Source organism: Drosophila santomea, chromosome X, assembly GCF_016746245.2.
Source record: "Drosophila santomea strain STO CAGO 1482 chromosome X, Prin_Dsan_1.1, whole genome shotgun sequence".
Taxonomy (NCBI): domain Eukaryota; kingdom Metazoa; phylum Arthropoda; class Insecta; order Diptera; family Drosophilidae; genus Drosophila; species Drosophila santomea.
The window spans coordinates 8,347,965-8,374,412 of record NC_053021.2 but is presented as its reverse complement, the minus strand read 5'-3'; the positions used below and the strand labels follow the sequence as shown (position 1 = coordinate 8,374,412).

Genomic DNA, 26,448 nt, shown 5'->3' with positions numbered 1-26,448 from the left:
CACGCACGCCCGCATATGCCGCGAGATTGAGTTGGATCCTGGATTCAGAATTCAGGATTCAGGGATTCAGGACTCAGGATTCAAGCATCGGGATTCTGGGGGGTTCGGTATTTTCGGGATGGCCACGCATGAATTTAGCCAAAAATATGTTTGACAGGCAATATTTTCTATACCTATACCTAGACACGTCCTCGCACACACACATACACCTACATACACCTATATACACCCACTTTTACCGAGGGCACGTAATGCATTTGCATGGCGCCAGAACAGGAGCTTAAAATTATGCAGCATGCTTTTAGGGGCAATGGGAATATGCTTTTAGTGTCGATGCTCTGGCCAAAAGGGAACCGAAACAGGTGCGTAATAACACAGCAAATAAAGTATCCCCACTCGAGACTCGAGAATGTGAATATATACTCGAGCAGCAGCAATAGATGGAGCATGCATATGCATTCACAATACAGATGGGGATTCAGTTGTCCGAGTGGCGGACTTATCACTCACTTAAACTCAAGCCCCCTCCCTCACCAGCTCACTCACTCGGCAAACAAACAACCCACCCACCCATTTTTCCCAACTTTTCCCACATTTCCCCAAAAGGTAAGCAACTAATCTATATATATATATATATATATATATACATATACATATATATATATATATTTTCCATATTCAGGTGACGATTCCCGAGCTGAATGATGCGCACATGCGAATTTAAATGTAGAACGCCTGCCTGCGGGCTGTCAATTTAATTAAGTCTTCAAAAATAACACTGCGTATACTGAAAATATGATAGATGATGATGAGTGCAATTTCAATTAAAAAACGGCATTTTCAGTCAACCCAACCAGCAAGCCCGGCCACGAATGTATTCTATTTTCGTATGCATTCACATTTTTCCCATCCAAATACACCACCCCACACCACCCCACACCACACACCCCACACAGCGAATTCGATTTTAATTTTCTTTTCGTTGCCGCCGTGTTTGGTGGCATACTGCCAAAGGATATTTTAATCCTATGCAAAAAGCGAAAGGGGGGCGTTGCGATTTAATGCCGTGGCAGGCAGCTCAATTAACTGACATTAAGTGACTGGGCGGGGGAAATCTTTGTCCGCACTGAAATCCAATACGTGGCACATGGCGAAATACAGTCGGATAAAAGGGGATATCAAACTGTGTATAAAGGAAAAGAACTTTTCAATACTATGACGCCCAAGGTGAGGTCTTAATAATTATTTATATCGAGTATTTTATACATTAAATACTTTTGATGGGAGGCAGGACCAATCAGGGTCATATTTTCTTTGTTCTTTTATTAATTTGCACAACAACAATTTAATGAATGTCAGGACATGATATAAATCAATGCTAGATTTTTTGGAATTTTGTTTACAGCCTAGTATTGCGCAGTAAAAAAATAAATTTCGTTTTCTAAAGGTTAGGCCCAGCCTCACATGGCAAAGGAAATACACATTTTCCAGCGTGTAGCACCACTCGCACCACTCACACCACTCGCACCACTCGCACCACAGCACCACCCGCATCGCACCACCGCAAGGAAACCCAGCGAAAGTGACAGCACAAGTGACATTTCAATGATTTCGCTGTCAGTCAGTCAGCCAGTCTGTCGCTTTGTCCATGCCGTCTGTCATTCAGGCACTCAGTGACTGAAGAATTCGGGGTCGTGTGGCTGTCGTGTGGATGGGGGCGTGGCAGGAGGAGCTCCTCGGGGAGAGGGGGGAGGATGAGACAAACGGCTGTCACGCAATGGCGGCTCAAACAACAACTAAACTCGAATTGGAGGGAGCTGCTGGAAAAGTGCTAACCACAGCAGAACTGCGGGGCAAGAAAACCATCAAACGGCTGTCGAAATGGCAAACGTTGTTTTTATCAGTTTCGAAAAGGCAGCAGTGGCGAAAATAAAACACAAATAGATATAGCTACCGCTTTTGGTTTTCTTATTTTTGGCCAAAAATGGCAAAAACTTTTTTGACATGAAAAAAAAAAAAAAAGGGGATTCTGTGTAGTGGAATGACCAGATCAGCTTTGGCAATAAGTGTTCCTTTGAAAGGTCTACATAAAATATTAAAATACACATTATTTATTTCTATTGATATACTTGTATACGAGTATATATAGATTTATAGACATAGATATTCCCGCAGCAGGTGGAACTTCCTACATATGCTAATTAGTCATTGAGTGGCTTTGATCCCCTGTAAGCGGCTTGTATCGCATGTGAGCTCGTGTATCACTCGATGCTCTGTGTATGGGGGGAAATCTATGGGAAATGTATAGAAAATGTATTAAAAACTAATTAGAAAACAGCCACGGGGCGTGGCACGGGGTATCTCATTACAGCCATCAGCCAGGTGAAAGTTTTAGTTCAGTTCAATAATTATGGCATGGAAGCTGATGTGGCACCTGCCTTCCACTTTCTTTTATCCTTCCCTCTTCTACAAAAAGCTATTTAAAACTATCTACTTTTTTCAAATTTTACTTGCATTAATTTAATTTGCTCAAGCTGGTTGTCAAGTATTTTTCGTAAACGTAAAAGTTTCACAGCACAACATTGAAATCTCCTAAGGTCCCTAATAAGTTGATTACTTTTGATTCAACGTGAGCATGTATGACTAGTGCAAAAAGTTTGGCCTTTGCTCCATGCACTCGCTCTTCATCCTGAGTTCGTCTGATTCTTTCAATTTCAATCATCTTTAGTTGACGCCTTCTGATTTGTCTATTACAGACTTTGCAGACTACACACACGCACACAGCCTAAGGACAGCTTCTCTATTAGACGATGGACAAGGACAACGCACATACGCCCCGTTGCCGAGTTTGTCTTTCGAGTTGTGCACTTTCGTTTAGTAGGCACTCTTCACTTGGTGCCATCCTCCTTTCGGCTCGATCTCCACCTTCTGGCAGCGCCTGGCCATATTTTAACTTAATTAACTTGCAACTATTTAAGTGAACAACACAAGTGGCTCGTTTTCGTGTCCTTCGCCCCCTTAGCTCGCCCAAGGTTTTTTCTCATTTCTGGCTGTGTGAGAAATCTGGTTCTCCAGGTCGCCTGCTCCTTGGCACACTCAATGACTACAAATTGCGGTCATCAGAGGAAGCGGAGAAAGGTGTTGCAGGTGGAGCAGAGCGGCCAGAATTAAAGGTAGAAATAGGAAATAGGAGATTTCGTTTGTCACGTTCCAATGGGGAGAACAGGGAGAGGAGAAAGTAGAAAGTAGAAAGCTGAGACGGAGGACTCGAGAAAGGCGGAGGTAAGACCATCAGTGCTCTATGTTCTATGAAGCCAAGGCACGTATGGCGGCGGTGCCACTCCCCCTCCCCTCACCCATTTACCCATCCCATCCCATTCACTTTTCCGCAAGTTTTCCGCCCGTCGGCTTCTCGTCTTGCCCTTTTTCGCCTGGCGATTGCCACTGCGATTTGTATAAAATTACAATTTCATTTGAAGCCAGAGCCCGTGAATTGAGGTCGATAGAAGGCCTCTATCTCTGACTGTTTGTCTCTTTATCTCTCTCTCTCTCTATCTCTCTCCCTCTCTCTCTCTCACTCTATCTCTTTGTCTCTTGCTATCGCCATCTCTTTTCGCTCCCAGTGGCTTTTGCTTTTGTAGTATTTATGGCTGGTGAGTGGAGCACATAAGCTATGTAGTATCTTTAAGCTCCAAATCTCTAAACGAATCATACATATATGTATTTACGTTGGACCTTTGAAGTGTTGAACTATTAAAGCGTAATTTTATAATAACGCCGTAAAGGAGCATCTCGCCGTCGATCATTGAAAAATGGCAAAATTAACAAATTTTAATTTCCTTAAGCGCTGATTTTCCTCCGATTTGTCCGCGGGTGCAGATGCAGTGACTCAAGTCGAATCCGCAGCTCATTATGCGACTGCCACCCGACTTTTCCCCCTGTCCATCCCTCACCATTGTCAATTGCAATTCTCTTAATTAGTTTCTGATGCTGGTGCGTTTCTCTGTTTTCCGTACTTGGTTGGGGTCCTTGAGTCCCCAGAATGGCACGAACCCTGAATCTCGGTCCCCTGGATGTCCTTCTGCTGTTTTTGGCATTTTCGTTCGACTTTCGGACAGTCGCTGATGTAATTTTCTGCTTGTTACGTTTCATTCGCTCTTATTTTTTTTCTCATTTTATTTTATTTTATTTTATTTTACCATTTTCTGCTACGAAGGCAAAAGGAAGATGGAGTTTGTTTTGGTTGCTAGGAATTTATTCAAATTGGAATTTAATTGAAATGTTTGTCATTTGGAAGCTTTCCCACACACCCACAGTCCCACATGCACTGACACATACGTACATTTCCCACACACAGATATATGTATAGATAGATGTATATGTATCTATAGACACTTACATCTCTCGCTTTTGACTTTTTCCAATTCGTTGCGGTTCCCTATTTTCCCGTCTCCAATTGTTCTTGGAGGTCTGTTTATTTATTCTGCGGCTTACTTTTCCCACAGCTCGCACAGAGCATGTAATTCTGGAATTTTAAGAATTTTAACTTGAAAATATCTTGGTAAAATACACAGCTCCCTTTCCTCCTAAGAAAACTTTTCCTTCTTATGCAGTGCGGCGAAAAACGAAAGGATATTCCGTTGGGTTTTCCTTGTCAATGTCTTCCAACTAACCATTTGAAATAAAAGTCACAATACTTATCGAATTTAGCTCTCACGCTCCTTGAAAACTACATAACTCTATATAGAAACATATTGCAATTTTTCACCTTCAGTTCAGTTCAGTTCAGCTTGGCACTTTGGGATATTACTCTGCAGAAAAAAACTCTGTGCAATTTAATCGCACAATTAATTTCCAAGGGAATTTAAAATTGTTTAATTTTTATACATTTTTCTGTTTTGTTGTCACATATCCGTTTAGGACATGTGTGTCATTTTGTAAATAGGAAGTGCGAAAATCGGATGGTTAGCAATGATTCGAGGCCAGGAAAATCGAGTGGAAACGGGGAAATGTGGGTGAGTTCGTAGAGTGATGGTGAATCACAATATGCTATAACACATGCAAAAAAGGGGAGAATAAATATTTTGCCAGCAATCACAACAATAACAACTGAGTGTTCGACGCAGTTTTCTAGCCTAAGGATAGTAGAGTGGTGGCTATTTTGTTGTTTTAGCCCCTCTTTTTCGGCCTGTAAACCAATTTGCCAAAAACCCGAACAACAGCAGCATTGCAAAATGTTATAAACTGGCCAAAAAAGGAGCATGAGAAATGTTACAGCAACAGCAACACAAATGCACAATGCACGCCAAAACAAACGGCAACAAAAATTGGCATTTGCAACATTTTTTTGCCTACCAAATATATATGTGCATACACACACTCACGCACATACACATATTTATACCACCCAAAGAAAAAGCAGTAGTAAAATCTGGGAGTATGAAACATTTTTTTAACCGAGCTCGACTAACGAAATTGAGCTGCCGCAATGCCCACAGAAATATAGAGTGGCATGACCCAGTGAAACCAGCACCCACAGACCAACTCCCCCCTCCCCTCTCCCCACTTTTTGGGGATTTTGGCCCACTGGCTATGAACCACCCACTCGAAAAACCACCCAACCACCCACTGCCAAGCTTCTGGAACATAAACCAAAAATGCAGTCAATACAAATATAAATAACTGGCTGGGGCAAACAATCAAAAGCATTTTAACCCTCCTCGCTGAAGAGCCACACCCACCGGCCACCGCCCAATGCCTAACGCCCCCTCGAGCACACACACAAATATTATAAGCACACACACAATACAAGCACACACACACCCGCACCCGCACCCGCATACATACACGCACACATCGCGTGTACGTGTGCTAGTGTAATATATGGAAACGAATTTTCGGCGTGATTGCATCGCGAATACACGGCGTATACGTAATGCATTTGTAAAATATAAAATGCATCATGCACCTTGCAAATTTTGCATCGGGCAGCCCTAATGAACATGCAAAGGAGCAGGAATTTTAAACTCAATGGAAATTTTTGTAGTGGTCAAATTTAGTATTTTTTCATTTTCTTTTTGATTTTGGGTGCGACTTGTTGAAAATGCAATCTGATTTATAACCACACCCCGTTTGAAAGCCCTTTACACCAGAAACTGGAAATGAAAATGAATTCTGCTATCGAGCAACGGCTTCTGTTCATAAAAATGTTTGCTCATTTCATCAGCGAAATGCCAGGGTAAGGCTGGCAAATTCTGGTACCCGAGAAATCAAATCAGCGCAGTCAGGCACGTTTCCACGGGCCATTAGCCATTAGCCATCTCCGTTGTTGCCGTTGTCCAACCAGACACGCCTCCGTTTATCGGGTAAAAGGACAACCCCTTCGTTTTTCGGGAAAAAACCCACGAAAAACCCACGGAAAACCCACGGAAAACTCGCGGAGAACCGAGGAAAACCCCATCCAACACGTTCGCCTGTTTGTTTAAATTTGCAGAAGCTGAGAGCCGCGCGATCATTTGAACATTTCGGTTTTGTGTACTTTATGCCTTCTCCACGTGCCCGGTACCGTTTTTGGTCCAAAAATTGAAAAACTGGTAATAATATTGTGGTAATATCATTTTGCAATTTAGTTTTGCCCACAGACACGAATTCCCGCACAACAATGGTAGCTAACCGAAAAACTAATTTCATCTATACGTATAACGTATACGTATTGTATACACTTGTACATATGTGTGCTCGATGGTTTTGCTGCAATAGGAGTATTCGGTGCGAAAATTCGGTCAGGATTGGGTAAATTGCAAATTAAATTATTGCGCACAGAGCGGTAAGAGTGCAGATAGCCTCTTCATTCCGTTCTGAATCCACAGCTCAGTTGACTCAGCACAAAAATATGAAAATAAATATTAGTACTGAGATCTTACAATTTTCCACAGCATTAAATTTCACTTAGCATACAGAAGGTAAAGGCACAGTAACGAATAAAAAAAGAAAAGAAAAAAAACCCCGAAATGGAGACGAGAGCAAACGGCGAGCGGAAAAATAGTTTTCCCCATCGCGAAGTGCTGCTCGTTAAGCGTCTGAATCTCGACCGACAGTACAGACAGTGGGCCAGGCTGAAGGATAAAGGATGTGGGACGGGGAAAAATTGGGCAAGAAGTTCATGGAGCAATACGAGCCTCGGGGCACCCTCTCTCTTAAAAGTTGCAAGGTAAATACTCATTTTTATAAGTTACACTCAATCACCTATCCGCTATTTAAGATGCACATAAAATGTTTCATGTTGGATATTATTCTCCAACTAGTTCCAAATTAGTTTCCATTTAGAATATTCGCAATATTTAGCACGAAATAGGAACACTAGGACAAACTCAGGGTATAACGACTTCTATCTACACGAAATTCTTATAATATAAGCCCGAGAAATAGAGCGAAGTAAGGGTGTAGCCCCTTCGATCTGGCCTGCCACTTCTTGGCCAACTAAAATAAGTGGCTTAGCTGGAGCATCGCTGAAGTGCACGACAGTTTTGTGGGGCTTTAAGTGGTCGGATGGCCAAGGTGGCCACACCACGAAAGTTTCGAGGCTAAATTTACCTTTTGTGTTAATTCCGGCTGCAGTTACCTTGGCTTCTTGCTCTTGCTTGGCGTCGTTCTCCTCTCGCTTTATTTTATTCTTTTTTTTTTTGCCTGCAAATGGAAGATGAGGAAAACTGAAATCAAATATTTGCCATATTAGCTTTTTTTTTTATTTTCACCCAAAGAGGAGGCCACTTTGAGTGGCCTTCGTGTTGGCTGGGGGAAAACTCATTAGGAACGTGCACATTAAAGACATTGCAAATGATATTTACATATTTTATTTCACAGCGCTTTTTATTTACGCAGCATTCCAAATAGAAACAGGGGCCTTTCATTAACATTCGGCTATTTGTGTGTCATCAGATGAACCGACCAGGGATGTAATTATTCTTTAGGCCCCAAGAAAAAGCCGTAAACAAATTTTTGGCGCTGTCGAAAGTCCCTGGGGATGAATTCATTTCAAGACGTTTCTTTATCTTCAGTTTTTCCCGACTTCTTTTGGGCAGGTGCTTTTTGTTTCTTGTGCCTGCTACATCAGGCACATGAACGCACCTTTTATATATATGTACGAGTATATGTATGTATATGTATCTGCTTTATAAAGTATGCTTGTACATTCAAAATATCTCTGCAGATCTGTTTTTGTTCCTGATGGCTTTGTTGCTTGTTGGCTTGTTGCAGCCGAAAGATAACAGCAGTTCATGGGCGAAGTGAGGGGTGGAGTGTGCGAAGTGTGATGTCCTTGCCAGGAGGATACCCAGCCACCTGGGAGCTGGGAGGAGAATACAATACAGATCCTATCGCCGACCGGGTGGAGCGGGAAACGGCGAGGAGAGTTCATTGGGTGACGATGACAGCAAATTGCATTAAATGAACTAGAAGAATGCCTCCAGGCGAGACTGATTGGAGACCTGCCGAGCCATTCAAATGTAAAACAGTAAGTGAGCAGAAGAGCCTCGTGCTCGCTGCGATGCTCCTGGGACAAGGATAAAAGGAGTTTTGCGATGGAATACCATCTACCAGGCAAAAGGCAATCCCTTTCGGGGTAAATGCTAACTAGTTGGGACTACCTACTCAACGAATAATTAGGGTCCTTCCGTTTTTCCTCTTGTCAGAGTAAGCAAATAAATATCTGCATTTTTCAGGTTCGACTGGGAATTGAAATACGTGTTCGACGAAAAAAAAGTATTCCATGTTTGGATTTACTAACTATTTAAATGCCTTAGAATAGGTGTGTAGTCCCGACACACCACAGATTACTAGATCAAATCGTAAAACAGATGAAAGCGATCCAATGCGTTTTCCCCGGGGAAATTGTCCCAGTTAGAGACTGCCGTTTTATTCCGCACTTGACCACCAAGGCAACCACAATGTTTCCCTGACAACTCCCCAGCAAGTGCTGGGCCAAGTAAATGTGGCCCGATGTGACCATCCTTAATATCCATCTGCCATCTTTACTACCCACATATGAACCCAAGTCAACTCAACGAAAGCCGAGCTGAAGGACCTCCGCCCAGACATTAACCGCAACATTTTCGTCCTGTCAGCAAATTTCGGGAACAAACATCGTTTATACTTCTGCAATGGTCATGTTCATATATGCCAGTGGAATCCAGAATCCAGAACCGAAAACCCATCCAGCCCGCAAATTGTCACTGCTGCTGGCTAATCAATTCTTGAGCTTCTGTTTCAGTTTCAGACTCCAAGAGTCTCTGACTCCTCGGTTGTAACCAGTTTTTGGTGTTGCCGCTCAGCCTGTGGTTTTTCTTCGTATTTGATTTAGAAATTTGCAGGTAATGAAGCTGTTTAATGTCTTGGCCAGAAGCGGAGGAGACGACAGAGTGGCGAGAGTCCTGTGGCTAGCCACTCTTAACAAAGTAGACCCTCTCTATTTCAGTCGGAGCATCTGTGTGGAACGAAGACATTGCGGTTTGGTTTGGGGGAACCACTTCAATAATCCTGGTAGTGCTTGCTACTCCTTGCCAGTGATGTCATAAGTGGCCATGGAGGCCATTAACTAACGCAGCATACCATATCTGCTCGGGTTGGGTACGGGTGTTTCGCAAATGCGGTTTGTGTGTCACTCACATGCCAGATTCCTCAGAGTCCTCGAGATGCCCTTCCTTGTTGATTAAATTTTAAAGACAATTTTCCGATTGAGCGAGCCCAAAGCTATTATCCTTTTCCATTCGAAAGACGGAAAATTTGATACACCAATTGTCATGGTGTGTGCTTCTGTGTGTTTGTGTGTGTGTGCGGAGTGTGTGAGAGTTGCAGCTGGCAACTTTCGCCTCGAATTCATTTGCAATTAAACGCATAAACATTTTAATTATGCCAAAGCTTCGTCCGGGAAAGTTTGCACCACCTACCCCCCTCCCCGACCACTTTCTTTGTTTGCCAAGTTTTTGGCGCACATGCATAATGAAAACTTTCCACGGCATTGTCAGTGCAAGGCAAAAGTCGACTGAGCAAAAGTCTGGCTATCAATTTGTTTGTTTGGCCTTTTGTCGGTGGGCGGTGGGCGATGGGTAGGGGAGGGAGGCGTGGCGGTACAGGTGGGGCTACTAAGCCGCAGCAGCTTAGGCAGCAGCTTAATGAATTTACATAACGCACACACAAATCAAAAGCCGAAAAGGAAACGGGTGTAGCCATAGCCCCAGCCACATTGAGAACTCAACTTTTGCCACCGCAAGAGGACTAATCAGCTTGGGGAGAAAGTTTTGGGGCGAAATTATGCGAGTTTTCTGTTATTAAAAGGCAACCTTAGAAGTCAAAGCCTTAGAAAAATACGCAATAAATAAAAATCAAATTTAAACGTGAACAGGAACAGGAACAGGAAATAAATGAGAAACTTTTCTTAGCCCAAGAGCGAGGCATTCATCAATGACAAACTCGTGGCAGGATCAAGCTGCTGCCTTCAATTGATGACAATGAGCAGCGAAATTGAATTGAAAATTAATGTTAAAATTAAAATGAAAAATGGTGGATGTGGATGTGAATATTGAAAAAGAGAGCAAGGAGAGGCGGCATACATGCAAGCCAACTGAGTTGACATATTTTCATTAAGACACCCAAAATCAATTGAGGAACTTCTCGTAAATTTTCCATAGCTTACTTATTTCGGGTGGGCAATTATTTACGAGAATCAACTACCTTAGGGCGCCAGTGATATATGAAGAGTCGTCTACCAATTATTAGCTGACCCCAACAGCCAACAACAGACAATTGGCCAACATTTTAGTGGACAGGAATGAGGATTGTGTATGTTTTCCACCCCTTTGGACCTTGGCAATAAAATTAAAAGTCGCAACCGCCGAAAAGGACCTCTTTGCAAAGGGAAATGGCAAAGGTTTTTCTTCCACTGCTATTTATGGTCATGTGTTTTTCGTAAGAGTGAGTGTGTGTGTGTGTGTGTGTGTGTGTGTACTCACTCACACATACCCGGCTAAAAGTTAAATTTATTGCCCCAACTCCTCACCCTTTTTTCAGGGTATATATCTCGTGTTTGTCTTGCGCTTTTGTTTTCGCCTCGTTTCTTTTCTTGGTTTTTCGATTCTGTTTTTCCACTCCGGTACAGATTTTCCCAAAAAAAAAATAAAGAAAAAAAAAGGGAGAAAACCCCACCCCTTCAGCGCCTTACTTCTGCCACTGCATTTATTTCACTTGATTTTCAAACAAAATTTATAAGTTGCGCGTCGCGTCGTTTATTTTGTTTTAATAGCAAAGCAATTTCAAATATAAAGACATTACCCAGCGGAACGAGAACGTGTGCTTGCATTCGAGTGTATGTGTTTGTGTGTATGTGCCCAACCGAGGGTTGCCAAGGCCTGAAAGCATCCTGCAGTATAGTATTTTTGGGCCAGGTTAGCTCGTTTCGCAGACACTGGAGGCGAAAGTTAAGCAAAGAATTTTGGCACGGACAAGGAATGTGAATTTGGCATGGGAGTAGGGAGCTTCTAAAAAGGAACGACCGATGCAGAAGAACTGAGCTAAGAACACTTTTCGAAAACGAATCGAAAATATTGATATAAGAGCCCCTTATAATAGATTACAATAATTGAAGAGCACTGAGGGCGAACTTTTCCCCTCCTTCCACTGTGAACTTCTCGCCAGCTGCTGACCCCGTGACCTTCTTTTCGATTGTAAGAAGCGCGGAGAAGGGCGCAGTTCATAATTGCCGTTTCAAGAGCTTCGCAGTTGGCCGTTTGCAGTTCTCAGTTCGCAATTGTTCTTCGACCATAGTTGAATCAAAACAAATCGAATCGAATCCTTGCTTTGTGCAAGAACTCCTTTTGAATCCTAGCTGCGATACGTGCGTGTAGTGTGACCATCTGTTGTCTTCGCAAAAGCTCGATAACAATCGCAAATGGCTTGTTACAATAACTACAGGCTGCGTCTTTTGCGAATGGGACCTTATCAGTTACGGCAAAGTCAATTTAGGGGGCAAACACATGTCCGGGTTCGCACGATTCGATATTAATAAACACTTAAGCCGAGGGTTTGGTATAGGGATATTCGACCGCAATACAATGTCCTCGAATCGGTTTGCCCAGGATGTGGCCATATGCCCGGGCGACACATGTGACTTAAAATGAATGGCATCGTTTGCGGATGACAGGCGAAGACCACGACCAAGGAGCCATCAGGAAGAACAGGCAGGAGCGGGCAGGAGCAGGAGCAGGAGTAGGAGCAGAAACCTTGTTGCTAGATATTAAATTCACGCTGCCTGCCAGACAGTTGCCAAATAATGCGTATTTCATTAGAGTCCAAACAAAAGTGGCGACAATATATGTATGTAGCACAAGGCACACAGCCACCCATAGCACTCTGAAAGCGATTCAAGTAGGTGTTTCGTATAGGTCTATTTTTCACTCAGCCTAATGAGATGTTCTTATGGCCCATACATCTTCATCCATCTTCCATTCGCCGCATCAACTGGATACGCCATTCTTTTATGAATTATGGTAGATAATGTTCGACAATAGTCATCAAATCGAAATGACAACTTCTATAAACGCCACTATTTCCAGAGTTCATCAAGAACAAAGAGGCGAAAAGCGAGGGACATAATACAAATACCATTTGAACGTCTTTCCATTGTTTTTTTTTTTTTTTTTTTGAAAAGCACTCACATTACATTCCAAGGTAAAGTAAGCCACTTGATGGAATGGCATCAGCTTAGACTTTTGGATACTGGAAACCCTCAGAGAATCAAGTATCTTTTGGACACCAGTGAAATCCAACATTAAGCTCTTGGAAGCTTCAGTTCAAACCCACAGAAATTGTATATACTACCATAAAAATATCAAATAAAAATGCCTCAGTAGCATCGCCTGAACATTTTTAAGCTGTTATCATTTTCTTTGGGTATAACTTCTGTTATGCTGGCTTGTGTATATGTCATTTTAAAACTCCATAAAAAACGACAGAAATGGGAAAATGATGCAGAAATTTGGATTAAAAACTGAACCAAACTGCTTAAAATTTTTGTTTTAAATTTTCCATTTTTCATAGGCATTGGGAAATACGAAAACAATAAGAAAATGAGCACCTTTGTCCCTTGTAATGGCGAACAATGCACGAATGAATCAGTATTAGCCGCAGCCAATTGGCTGTTAACAATGCGTATGCATTGTAGGGAATCTAGTGGGAAATTAAAATGCAGCACTCATTCCCCTTTCTCGTCCGGAAAGAGGATATCGTTGGCTTGGTGTCAGTCGACAGGCCATAAGCCTGTCCGATTTGGCCCCGATTCCATTGGGGAAACTCGCTTCCAATTTTACCAGAGTGCTGGCTCCCAGTTGGGATGAAGGCCATCCATTGTTGCCTCGAATGCAAAAGGGGAATAGCAAACGCAAAAGCTAAAGCAGAAGCAGAAACGAGAGCAGGAGCAGGAGCTTGGGTGCTGATCATGGGGGATGTGGATACAGGCAGGGGTGCAAAATTAATTATACACGCATGCATAGACAAAGGATACGAGGGAGAGCAGGAGCAGGATCAGGGAAAGAGCAAGGGGCAGGGGGGGCAGGAAAAGGAAAAGGAGCTCTAACAGGCAGGACCTGGAGCAGAGGGAGGACACCTCATAATAATCACTGGTGGCATGTGCTAATACGATAATGGGCAACCAGTTGGCAGATTCCACATCCCCCCGGGATGTTTTCCCGTTTTTTCCTTTTTGCTATCTGTTTTATTACCTTTTTGCTATTTATTTATTACCACTAAGAACACACACACCATACACCATACACCATTCACCATACACCACACACCACACACCTATACATATACACACATGCCATCTTCCACATATTCAGCACATCCGGCACGCCCCCTTGTGTGCGCCGCCCCCTCCCCTGCCCACCCGCCAACCCCCCATCGCACTTTGAGGCTCCATAAACAAATATATTAAATTTTAATGCTTAATTTATGTGCAGATTAATTTCGTACATTTTTCGAGGCGCAGATTAGTTTTCGCCGCCCTCCCCCTTCCACCATCATGATACGAAAGTAGAGGCGTGGCATTTCCTCTTAAACGTTTGCTAAATGAATTTCGGGTGGATTTCTTGTTTAATGCGTTCAAGAAATAATAAAACGTTATTTAAATTTCAAGCATTAAAGAGCCGTTAAAGTCTGAAAACTCTAAATAGCTTTATCAACACTACAATCGATTATTAATCGATTTCTCAATAAAAATAACAAATACGAATGTTTAGTTGTAAATGGCCGATTGATATGATTTATTAATTTCAGAAGGATTTTTGTTTATTTATGTACCTTGTTTTGTGGCTTATAACACAGCAACAGGATTTTAGCCGATTAATCATTCGTTGGCCATTTCTCCAAATAAACATGACAACTCTAACGAATACTATGTGAAAGAGAACAAAAAGTAATGACTGGCAAAAACGTAACGCAGTGTAAGTCATTACGTATGCTTACGTAAAAAACCACGTTCTTGTAAGGTAAACATTGAATGCCTATTTTTGGTACAAAAATTAAATGCCAAATAAATGTAGAGTAAAATATTTATGGCGGTGCATATGCGCACTTATTTATTATGCATTTTATTCAGCATATTGGTACAAATGTAGCAACAAACAAAGATGCCTAATCCTCGTCCTCGGACACCTGAGCGTTAGTAGTCTCCGGATCGGGCTGCTCCGCCTGGGAATCATAGTCATCGGAGTAGAAGGATAGATTGTTCCACTCGTTGCCGTCATCGTACTTGCAGTCGGAATCATCGTCGAAACTGCCCAGTGAATCTGCGTCGCCGACGATGGTCTCAGCCACATCAGAACCATCCGATGACTCCTTGCCATCATTCGGATCGTCACCATCTTCGGAAGAGCTCTGAATTGATTCAGCAGCAGCGCTTTGCTTCGGCTCCGAATCCCCGCCAGCCATGGGGTCGTTCTTCAGCTCCGATGCTTCCTCTTTCTTTTCGGCGAGCAACATTTGGGCCTTCTTGTTGCGAGAACGAATACGATTGCGTGGCTTCTTGGGCTTCTTGGCCACCACCTTGATGGCCTCCTGCGATTCTGATTTATAGACGGAACCAGCTACCGGCTTGAATGCCTTGGGCACTTTCGATGGCCCTCCAGCTGATGACGACTTGCGCACGAAATCGCCGGTAATCACTAACAGATTACTGGATGTGCTGCCCTGAACTTTGGGCATGCTTACCACCATCTCACTGGAATCGGTAAACTCGATGGTCACCTCCTGGATACCGTTGACCTGGCTCAATGGTAACTTGGCCAATGTGGCCTGCAGACGCTTCTCTTCGACCGCAGCCGAGGATGGGATGTTCTTGTGCTTGCGGCGCACCGTTCCCCTGCCACCGATGCGCACCGCCTGCTCCATTTTCTTTAGCTTGTTCGCATCCATTGCTTCGCTTCGAAACTCTTTCAACTTGAAGGTGTAAAGTGCGTAGAAAATAATTTCGTTTTAATTTTCACCTGGAAAAATGCTGTACTAAGCAAGTAGTTTGGTAATATCAGCTCAGAGATGTGTGAATCGACTGTGCTCGTCACGCCAAATCAGAAAAGTGGGGCCTTCAGAATGCAAAGTCATCGCCTTCCTTTCGGAATTTTTGACAGAAGCAAAAAGGGTTGCTAGGATTTTTTGATATCTTTGCAGATGGCAGCCCTAGACTCACATATTCTTATTATGTTAGGCTGGTTTAATAGGTATTAGTTCTTTCAATATATATTAATATGCATTTATAACTTCGGTAGAAAATTGCATAATATATTAATTTATTCATTCATTTATAATAATAATTTAAAAAATGCACATTAACTATCGATATAGGTTCGGTTCATATGAACTGTTGTGAATATCAGTGGGCTTTCTGATTTGGTCACACCAAAGATATTATTCTAATGTCTTTGGTCACACTACTTTCTCGTATTTCCAAGAAATTAACCTGCTGCAACGCTTTTAGAAGTTGTAAGAATCCATTTGTGGCCGAGACTAAAATAAAGCGAAGCCAGTAATGTACGACCGGAAAAAATACAAATAAAATGCAGGTAAGTCAAATGAAATAAGAATGGGTAAAGGGAAAAACTTCCATGTGGCTGGAGTTCATGGCAGTGGGCCACTTTTGGCGCCACTCCTGGCCAGAAATCCATGGCCAGTGTTAACCAAACAAAGTCGCTGTGGCCATTTGTCCATCATTTCGCTGCTGGGCGGGCTGATTAAATTGCCAGATTTTCGCTACTTTGGCTGTCATTTTTGTTGCTCCTCCCGCTGCTGTTGTTGTTGTTGTTTTTGTGGCCTCGTAAACATTTCAGTGCAATAAACGTTTATTTGATTTTATTTGTTTTAATGCGGCGAGGCGACCTCGAGCCCATGCCCAAACCCCAAACCCAAACCAAACCATTTCAGAACGCCTCTTAACTGAGCTCAGCTCGGTGCTTCAGCCAATTGCCAGTGGCTGTTTGCTTGGCGCAGCGGAATGTTTTTTTCGCAGTCACTGTGGCCGCGTAAAGAGCTCGCGGCGTCTTCCTCCTGCTGCTCATTTGTGACTGTGTGTGTGTGTGTGTGGTTGTGGGTGTTGCAAGGTGAAGGTGGGGGCGTGTATCTGTGTAAGGATACCCTTTTTCTCCTTTTCTTTTTGGCACCAAAGCCGCACAGTTGTCAATAGAAAAAGAGACAGAGAGAGAGGGAACAGAGAGAGAGAGAGAGAGAGATAGTGGTGGAAAACTTTAACTTTGTTGCTGCACTTTTCGGTGAAATGTGAAATGAGAAAGTGGAAAAGTGGGCGGCGGCGGAGGTCCTATGGCTCGAGGGCGGCTCAGTAGAAAAAACAGGAATGCGGTCATTGTTACGTTTATAAACAGAATAAGAGAGCGGGCCAAAAAGCGAGGCACACACACACACATACTAGCAAGCACATACTGACCGCATTACCAACTGCCAAAGTGACCGGCAAAAAGGTGAATGGGCCAAAATGCAGGATGGGCCGCAGCTCAGCCTCAGCATTTTGGCCGAAATATTTTCTGCAATGCTGCACATTTAAGCCAAAAAGGAGAGACATGAAACCCACCTGCCCGGCCCGGCTACGTACTATATATTTTTGGTCTTTGAGTTTTTCCAATGCTCTAGCTCTTGCTCTTGAGTAGCCTTTCGCTAGAAAATTTTCGATATTTTTTTTCTTACTTGTTTTGTGATTTATAACAAGTGCTGGGATGCCAGGTTGCCAGGTTGCCAGGATGCCTGGAGAGAAACAAGGAGGAGGCAGTCCGAACTGGAGGATCCTAGCAGTGGCATAATCTACAGTTTGTGTTTTCAATGACTGTCAGCAAGTGCATTTGGAGTTATGTCAGCTGGAGCAGCTGTGTGTATGTGTGTGTGTGTGTGTGTTCGGGAAATTCAGAGAAATCCAGACAGAGAGAGAGAGAGGTAGAGAAAGGGAGAGAGTGAGAGTGAGAGGGTGAGGAATGGAGTGCCAACTGGCGATGACTGCATCCTGATTGTGTTGACCACAGTGCCAAAGTGCCCTGGCATCCTGGGGAGCGGAACTCAATCGCCAGTCACAAATGACAAAAATTGTAGCACCAGCTCTCTGCTCTGCTCAAAAAGCCAGCCAACGGAATTGGAAATCTAAATGCACGGAAGTGTTGATATGGGTTTTATTTCAATTTAATTGGTATCTTTCATGGTCCTGTGAATTCCACTGGAGATACAAGAAATGCAGATAGCAGAACAACACGAAAGTTAAAGTTATGTTGGGATGACATTCTCCAATGAAAAACTCCGGGCTTTACTCTTCAAATAAACAAATGTTTATAGGAAAACATATGGAGATATTTTAAATATTTGCAGTTCGGTTTCTATATTTGATTTGTAACCCACTTAATAGGAGTTTAAAAAATCGGTTATCTTTTTACAACGTAGAGTACCTGTGTGTAAGTAGCCTGTCAGCAATTGAAATTGCGAAAAGAAAGCAGCCGTCATGTGCACGTTCTTGTATTTCCCCAGTTGTTCCATTCCCTCTCTTAATTTCCCATTTCCATTTGCTTTTGGTCCACAAAGCAGCAGAGCTGTCAACTGTTTGGCGATAAACAAAGGACCAAACAAATGAACAATTGTCACCTTCTCTGTCCTGTGGCCTTCAACTTTCGCAAGGAGTGGGTGACACTTGTGGGTGGTGTCAGTGGGTTCGGTGTTTAAGGGGCATTTCCGCCCCTCCTCCCTTCTCCTTCGCCCCTTCGATTATATCAGATGAGCGATGGCACTCACACACATGTAGCTGCATACATCTCCGCTCTTCTGAAAGCGCAGCAAGTGGAAAGTCCCTTTCTTCAATCAAAAATATCAAACTTGTTTCGCTTTTCACTTGAAAACAATTCAATTCAGTTCTTGTTTCGTTTTCAGTTTTTCATTCACTTTGGTGTCAAAAAATAAAAAGCTCAGCTTGATTTTTATTTCAATCAATCAATTAAATAGTCATTTTTATGATACTTTTGATAAAAGTACAAACAAGAGTTATATGATAATATCCCAAACTCTTGAACCCAATTGTAGTTTGCTGTTGATTTTAGTTGAGTATATTTGCGCAGTGCCTGCAGTTCGAAGGCTTTTGGCGAGCTTAAAGAGCTCAGATGGATTCCCGGATTGGACACGTTAAGTTGATTAATTGCGAAATTTTAAGAAAACAAACTGCAAGTCAAGACAGCCACTGGTGCGTACACCGAAAGAAATTTCCAAGGCCTTCCCGTGCCGTTTGGGTGAGCTTAAAGTCCGGGGAAGTTCGAAACAAAATGAAGTGAAAAGTGAAAGAGAGCCCAGAGAAAGTAGAGGAGAGAGAGAGAAGAGCTGAAGCAGCAGCCGTTGAGGCAGGCAAAATTAAATTAAGCAAATGCCTGGCAAACTGTCTGCCACACATACACTCACAAACACACTCGCGCACATACACACACACAGCCACACAAACACACACACACAGACACGGACACTCTGAAACAAAAGGAAAGCGTGTGGGTATGAGTGAGTGAGGGAAATGGATTTTGGGTGTTTCTGAGGCTGAGTGAACGATTTGCTGGCCGTTTTTTCCTGTCACGCGCGCTTTGTTTGCCATTTTGAAAAATGCCCAATGCACACAAATGCAGAGTGAGTTGGCCAAGAAGTGTGTGTGGGTTCTGTGTGTATTGTGTGTAGGTGTGACAGGATGTGCCAGCATGTGTGTGTGTGTGTGTATGTGCATGCAGTCGCATATGTATGCGAGAGACTCACGTTCTGCTCATAACTGAAATTCAGGCTTTAAAGCTCAACGACGGCTGGCAGAAGAAGGAGACGAAGGCTTACGGGCAGGCAGGATAAACCAGACAATGTCCGACAGGCAGGACACTCTGGCCAGGACTCAGGACACATGCGATGTTGTTATTACTGTTCATATTTACGTCACCGAAATGCTTAACCCGTTTATGTCGTTAAAGGGATTTTACAGGCCGCTGGAGCCGAACCCAAATAGGAAATAGGAAAAGGAAGAGGCCCAAACCAGCAGGACAATGGCTAAGAAAAGTAAAAGGCAAGGGACCCGAGTTAGTTAGAAAGAACGAGCACTTTTAGGGGGTTAATGAACGTGCCTAGCCACCGGCAGTGCCCAAAAACATTTTACCAAAAACCAAACAAAAAATATGTTGGTTGTGGAAAAATCTGCCATTTTTCCTTGCAAAATTCTGAGTGACACATAAAAACGCATGAAAACGTTGAAAGCAACTTGCCACAAATTATCGATTTTATTTCACTTTAGAAATTGAATTCTGCATTGTGAGTTGAGACCCATGATGCTCATTCAATTATCAATTCCCCCGTTTACATATTTCATTTCATTAAGACTTTGAACTTTGTCCTTGAAATTTTTAATTAGGTTTTGGATACTCTACGGCATATTTAGCAATAAATATTTTAATAAACATATTTCGATTAAAAAAATTATATCTTTTATTTTGAATTTACCAATATGTTAAATGCCTCATGAGATTTTAATTATAACAGAGATCAAAACACTTCCTTTGCGATACTTTGTAAACTTTATGCCAGATTTGCTATACCAGAATTGTGGCTATATTGCCTCTTTTTGGGAGATTTTAATTAAAAATCTCCGGCAGTCAAAATGTTACACTTTGAGTCATCCGTCCATTCGATGTGCAATTAGCGCAATGCAAAAACTGTTGATTGATTTTGAAATTCTGATTACTGTTATTTTTGGCATATTTTTCTGACCTTCCCATGGCAAAGGGCATTCGTCAGCAAATTGGAACGTCGGGCGTAATATTTTCCACCCCCTTTTTGAAAAAACCCAACCAACCCCCCCACCGCTGTGTTGTTAGAAACTATTTTTAGTGCCCAAGTTTCTTAATAAATTTTCAGCGTCGTTCTTTTATGATTATTTGAAAGTGGGCGGCGAGTGGTGCGAGCACGGGGGCTTTTCGATTGCCAGTGGTGCCGGTGGTGCTGCTCATGAGTGTTTTTGTGGGTCTGTGGGTCTGTGGGTCTGTGGTTCCGTGTGCTCCAAATGCGGAATGTGGAAAAGTTCACCGACGAGGAGGCACACACAGCATGCACTTGGTACTTGGTTGGCCCTGGCGCGTGGCGAGTCAAATGAAAATGAAAATGAAATCGGCATAAAATACGACAAGTGGAGGCCATTAAGGCGGGAGCCAAATGGGGTGATCCGATGCCAAAGAGCGGGGCCAAAGTGCTTGGAAAATGCGGGCTGTGCGTATAACCATATATGTATATACATATATTCGTAAATCGGATATGGTAACGGAAATGCAATCGAAGTTTTTGAAAGCGGAAGGAATATAATGAAGGGCACGCTGAATTGAATGGTGGGGGTGGTGCAAAACTATTGAAGCATCAATAGCCCAGCTCCTTGTGCCATTCGTAATCGAAATTCTCTTTGATCAAAGGAAAGCGACTCAAGGCTGTTTAAATTTCTCTCTCCTTTCTCTCTCTCTTTTACTTTATATGTACCTGCAACTAGTAACCAATTTGAGAACCTATTTCCTCGGAACAAAAACCACACACATAACCTGTCGCAGCACATTACTCATATGTACGCCCCATCTTGCCGCATTACTTATACGCCACTTCGTCATTAGCTTTCTTGGCTACATTCCTCCTGCAGTATTTCTTTATCATTTCGGTATTCCCTTGTTGTCTGCACTTTTTATTTATGTATTTGTTTATCTATTTCTCTAGCTTTGCTGCTTCCAGGATAAACAAGTTTCTTTTCACTTCTTTTATTTCCTTACTTTTTGCACTGTGTGCGCTCGTGCGCCTGATGATATTTTTTGGTCAATATCAATATGTGGGCAAAGGCAGCCGCTCCCACACACAAAAACACCTGCCAATGGACGGTGGGGGCGGTTGCTCCCATTTTTATCCAGGCTGCCGGCGAAAATATTTTCGCATACCAAAAATCCAAGAAAAGGTATGGCAACTGCCGAGGTGGCGAGGGGGGCGGGGCAAAACTAAAAGCGCATGAAGCATAAATTTCGCATTAACGTAAAGCGCGAGAAAAAAAATGGGGGAAAAAAAGGGAGGAGCGAGCGACACAAAATATGCAATAATAATGCCAAAAATAAATACCAAAAATACACCAGCACACACACACATACAACATCAGCACAGGTTGCTGGAATAAAAGTATATAGAAAGGATGCATAAGGGATTGACTAAAGAGCGCGAGGGGAGCGGCGACGGAGACGTAGACGGTACGGAACGGAAATGCAAAGCACAAGCTGCCTAGATTACTCATGCGCCCCGTGTGCTCCGTCGCTTGGAGGAAAGCAGCAGCAGCAGCACCAGCATCGCATAAAGGGTTGGGAGAAAGTCGCCAGAGCGGGGAATGTGAAGAGGGTGGGCGGGAAAGGGGAAAAAGAGAAAGCGGATAGCTTAGTGGCAGTGATGGCAGTGCTGGCAGACCGGCGACACAGGGCTTTCATTTACCCAACTGAGGTTTTACGAATATAATTTGGCATAGAACAGCTCAAAATGACAACTCAATGGTTATTCTTTATTATAATTTTGTATCAATATCAAAGTATTTAATAACATGGAATTATCTATTCTAGGGTATTGCCTCGTCCTGCAGCAGCACCTTTGCATCAGCCCATTGGCATTTGCACATATTATTCTTGCATTTTTTTTTTGGGCTGCAGCTCTTGTTATTGTCTTGCCATCGCTGTTCTTGATAGTTTTTGGAGCGCATTGCATACACCCTGGCACACGGATATATTTATGCATATACTCGTATACGCAGGTCTTTCGAGATCTGGGATGTGTGCGGGTGTGTGACTTTATGGACATGCATACATACATACATATGAACATACATACATATAGACGGCGCTTAGGCAAATCCGAGGATGCATGTGAATATTTCCCGCCGCTTGTTGACGTTGCCACAGTTGCTCAGAAGCTGATGCAGAATCAGGAGCAGCAGCAGCAACAGCAGAAACAGCAGCAACAGCAGAAGCTTCTGAAGCTGATGATGTGGTCTCGTTTTGAGCTCGTTCTCCCCCCGAATCCTGCAGGATTCGCCCGACTTTGCCCACTACTAACAACGTTTGACAAACAACAACAGAGGCAAGCCACCGCTACAATATTTATAAGCTCTCTTCCCGTAGAGGAACGAGCAAAATATTCTTCTCTGATGCTTGATATGCTTATGTTTAAGTTGGCAAATAACACGATTTTTATGTGCTGATATCATTATAAAAGTGCTGCAAGTAATACACTCAAAGTGAAGGTGCGCTGGCATCAGGCAAACATTATCATAGTCCTGCGACCAGGACAGAATATCCTCGTATCCAGGATGGCCAGGACATCCATATGTGTGTGTTGTTGGGCTTTGTGACCGACGCAAACATTAATGGTCGCCAAAGACAACAGGAGATAATGGGTCCAAAATTCTTTACATCACGGCCTCGTCCTATTTAAATATTGTTAGCCAGTACAGATGCTGAAAGTTATTCTTTTGCAGTTTACCGGTAAAGGTAATTTCTTGGCATTTAATTGATGATTAATGGGGAAGTTTTATGTTAAAAGTTAAATGGTCTCATATTGACTAGACCAGACTTGCCGCCAACAATGGAAACGGAAACAATACATTATTCCATCGCTTAGAGTCATTCATCAGTAAGTGTGCTAGTCACTAGTCAATTGCCACTGTGGCCCACTTTATTCGCCTCGCGTTTTCTCATATTCAAACGTTTTGCGCGTGTTTATTGCCGCTGTCGCGTTTTTAAACGCGGCATATGGCGTACGGCACTGGCTGCTTAATGCACCAGCCGCCAGTCAGCTAAATGCGAAATGTACGAGGAGTAATGAACTATCTGCAGACGGTCCACCCCTTTTTGTGTGCAAAAATTATTGCCTACTTTTGGGGCCAACTTTTACGGTGCCAGGACAACTTTAATCACTTTGCAGTCTGATTTGTGTGCTCCTGGCATCGTCACTTCGTGTGGCACTGTATATTGTCAACTGGCCACAGGTCACAAATAAACATGGGGGGGTTAATGCCCCTTCCCCCTGAACCCTCTTAGGGCCCCCCTTCAACCCCCTTTGGCCATCCAAAATGCAAATGCAAATGCAAAATGTAAAATGTAAGTGGTACTCTTGATGCGAGCGTATTACATGTGCCTGTTAAGTAGTTACCGCTGTTATTGTTGTTGCCTCCTAATGCGTTCATTGGCAGTGGGAAAAAGGGTGGGGGAGGGGGCGAGATGTGGATAGAGGGGCGTGGCAAGGACTAGGGGACCACGAGGCATCCAAGCAGGGAAGCAAGCAACCAGACAAACAGCAGTTTTGCATTAGTATGCGACTCATTTTGGCCTTGTCGCCTTTTGGCTTTGCCTTTGCCTTTGCTGCACTCACATTTGCCACTGTTATCCTTGTTATTGTTGCTGGTGGCCCAGACATTTTTGTTAATTTAATAGAAACGCCGGTCGACCCAAAAACAAACTAGACTGCTACCAAATAAACTAAAAGAACACAGTGGGGAATTACAAAATAGCTATACTCTTTCTGTCAGAGTTTCATGAAACCATTGGTAGTTTCATTCATGATCGCAGCCAAGGAGTCCATTGACGAAAAGTTATTATTACTGAAACTTCAGCATCCCTTCAAAGTTCCTTCCAATAATACCCATTATAATTTTTAATCATATGTATTTGATTAGGCTGTGCACAAAATCTGATTCGTTTGCTTTTGCCATTTCGGAAAGCCTCTTAAAATGTTTTTGCAGAATGCAAAGCCAGAGTTAAGCTGCTGGAGAGCAAAAAGATCCCGACTTTGGACCTAAAGCAAGTTCCTTTGCCGGGACCTTATTACATATGCCTTTTGCTGACAGAACCCTAAAAACGAGTTGGTCTTGTTGCTTTTAAAACGCAATTTTAATTTTGCGCCAACATTAAGCACACATCACAGCGCTTATATAATATATATGTATGTATATGCATGTGTGTATATACTTGTCTGTGTATACCTTAAACGGCCTTGACTCTCTTTGTTGTGCCCCAGCCTGTGCCATGCCCTTCGGATGGGGCGGTACAAGGGCAAATATACCGCATTTATATGAAGAACATTTGAAAAATTTTATGGCATCAAAAATGAGAGTGAGAGATATGAAAGCGGCAGAGGCAGAAAGCGAAGATGGAAAATTATGCCGGGAAAACACTGTTAAGCCCACGAAACTCTGACGGCGCAGGAAGATGTATGTTCATGTTAAGAAATATTTAAACCCTGCATTTTGACGCGTGCCAAGGGAATAACGCTCCAGAATGAAGGGCGTCAAAAAAACCAAAAAAAACAAAATTATACGAAAGAAAACCGAGAACATGAACATTAATTAAGGTATATAAGTTCATTGCAAGACGAGTGGAGAATGGTAAAGGATTCGTCCGCCAAAAAAAAAAAGGACCAGGAACTCGAGACGAGTCGTAGAAGTTTTTGGAATGAAATGTGACAGCTCCATCACCATTGGAGCTTTGAGATGATAGCGCCAGGACCGAGGTTAATTACATAATAACCTTTGAAATGTAATTAAGCGCAGACACCATGCGTGCGCATAAGTGTGTGTATGTTTGTGTGCTTAGTGTTTATGTGTGTGTGTGTGTGTATGTATGTGTGTGTGCGACAAGCGGCCCAAATGAGCAACTACAATGGAAAGCGCAAAACCCCAAGCGCCGCATGAATAATGCATCAATATATATGTATATATATATAAATGTATATGTGTAGACCTATATGAGTCCATGCGTTGTATCGGTGGCTGAGCGTATTGTCATAAGTGCTCATGTCATAATGTCAAAGGCATCGCAGCTTCCAACGGCCTTGAGAATCGCCCACCGACCCACCGTCCCACCGCCCACCGCGCACAAGACGCCCAGTTTGAGGCCATGACCCCCAGGACACCCCGCTCAAGTTAATGACGAAAATTGATGAGCTGCGACTAATTTGGTTAGCCGGCAGCGGTTTTAGTTGCCTCAATGAATAACAAGCAAATGAGATTCCCAATTCACTTGCGAAATATCCCATTACTCAGACATTTGGGGCGGACTGGCTGGGAATCGGATGGCTAAGCACTGAGGAATCGAAATTGCCGGATTCCCTGCACAAAAGTAATTTGCTTATTTTTTAATTTCATTTAATGGAGCGTTTTTAATATAAACCAATCGGTAATATAAAGTAAACGTGATAGGAACTTTGCTTTTGGTTGAGGAATATTCAATTTTTAATTCAGACTTTTAGAGAATATAACCACAACATTTTTAGGAATAATCCACTTTAGAATGATATTTAGCGTCAGTTGTTTGCCTTTGAAACCAACACAACACAACAACAAGACTACTTACAACGATTGGTGCCTAGAAAAACAATAAATAGTACCTTAACTATTACCTATAAAACCACGGGCTGTATAATGCAATAAATAAGACATAATATAAGTGCAGCTTTGGCTTTAAAAGGTTCAATTTAATAACACATTTTTCCATGTATTGAGAACGCTGGCAGCGGGCAGTCCAATCATACTCGCAGTATCAATGCCCTATGTGCTATTATTGGAACTATATACTATTAAATTCTGTGTTTCCCCTTGTAAACACGTACTAACAGCGAGGTAACTTAATCAGTTGCTATCCGTCGGCAAATTCAATTCCGGAATAAAATACTTGCTGGCAACCGCAACTACTGGCATTCGCATTCGCACATCGCACATCGCTCATACGCCGTGTGGTACGCGCTGGCAATCAACCTGCAAGTTGCCAGCCTAATGTTTAATTAAACAGCTCACCGTCTGATTCGCAGGATAAGCGAGTTGTAGTCCTGGGCTCGCTGACTCGCCTTGTTGCC

General features: G+C 42.8%; 2 protein-coding genes across 5 annotated transcripts in view; both read right to left on the bottom strand.

The window, feature by feature from the left end:
- Positions 1-26,448, bottom strand: part of LOC120457308 (zwei Ig domain protein zig-8) — a 136,417-nt gene that overhangs the window by 63,281 nt on the left and 46,688 nt on the right. For 3 of the 4 annotated variants that reach the window (XM_039644798.2, XM_039644799.2, XM_039644797.2), the window contains one exon: positions 7,594-7,686. The exons of the other annotated variant lie outside the window; for it this stretch is intronic. The gene's annotated coding sequence lies outside the window, so the exon portion shown is untranslated. The remainder of the gene's footprint in view (positions 1-7,593; positions 7,687-26,448) is intronic. 4 annotated transcript variants of the gene reach the window in all.
- Positions 14,594-15,631, bottom strand: LOC120457310 (transcription factor BTF3 homolog 4-like). Its single transcript, XM_039644804.2, has one exon. The coding sequence runs from the start codon at positions 15,460-15,462 to the stop codon at positions 14,683-14,685; it is 780 nt and encodes a 259-aa protein (XP_039500738.1). The 5' UTR covers positions 15,463-15,631; the 3' UTR covers positions 14,594-14,682.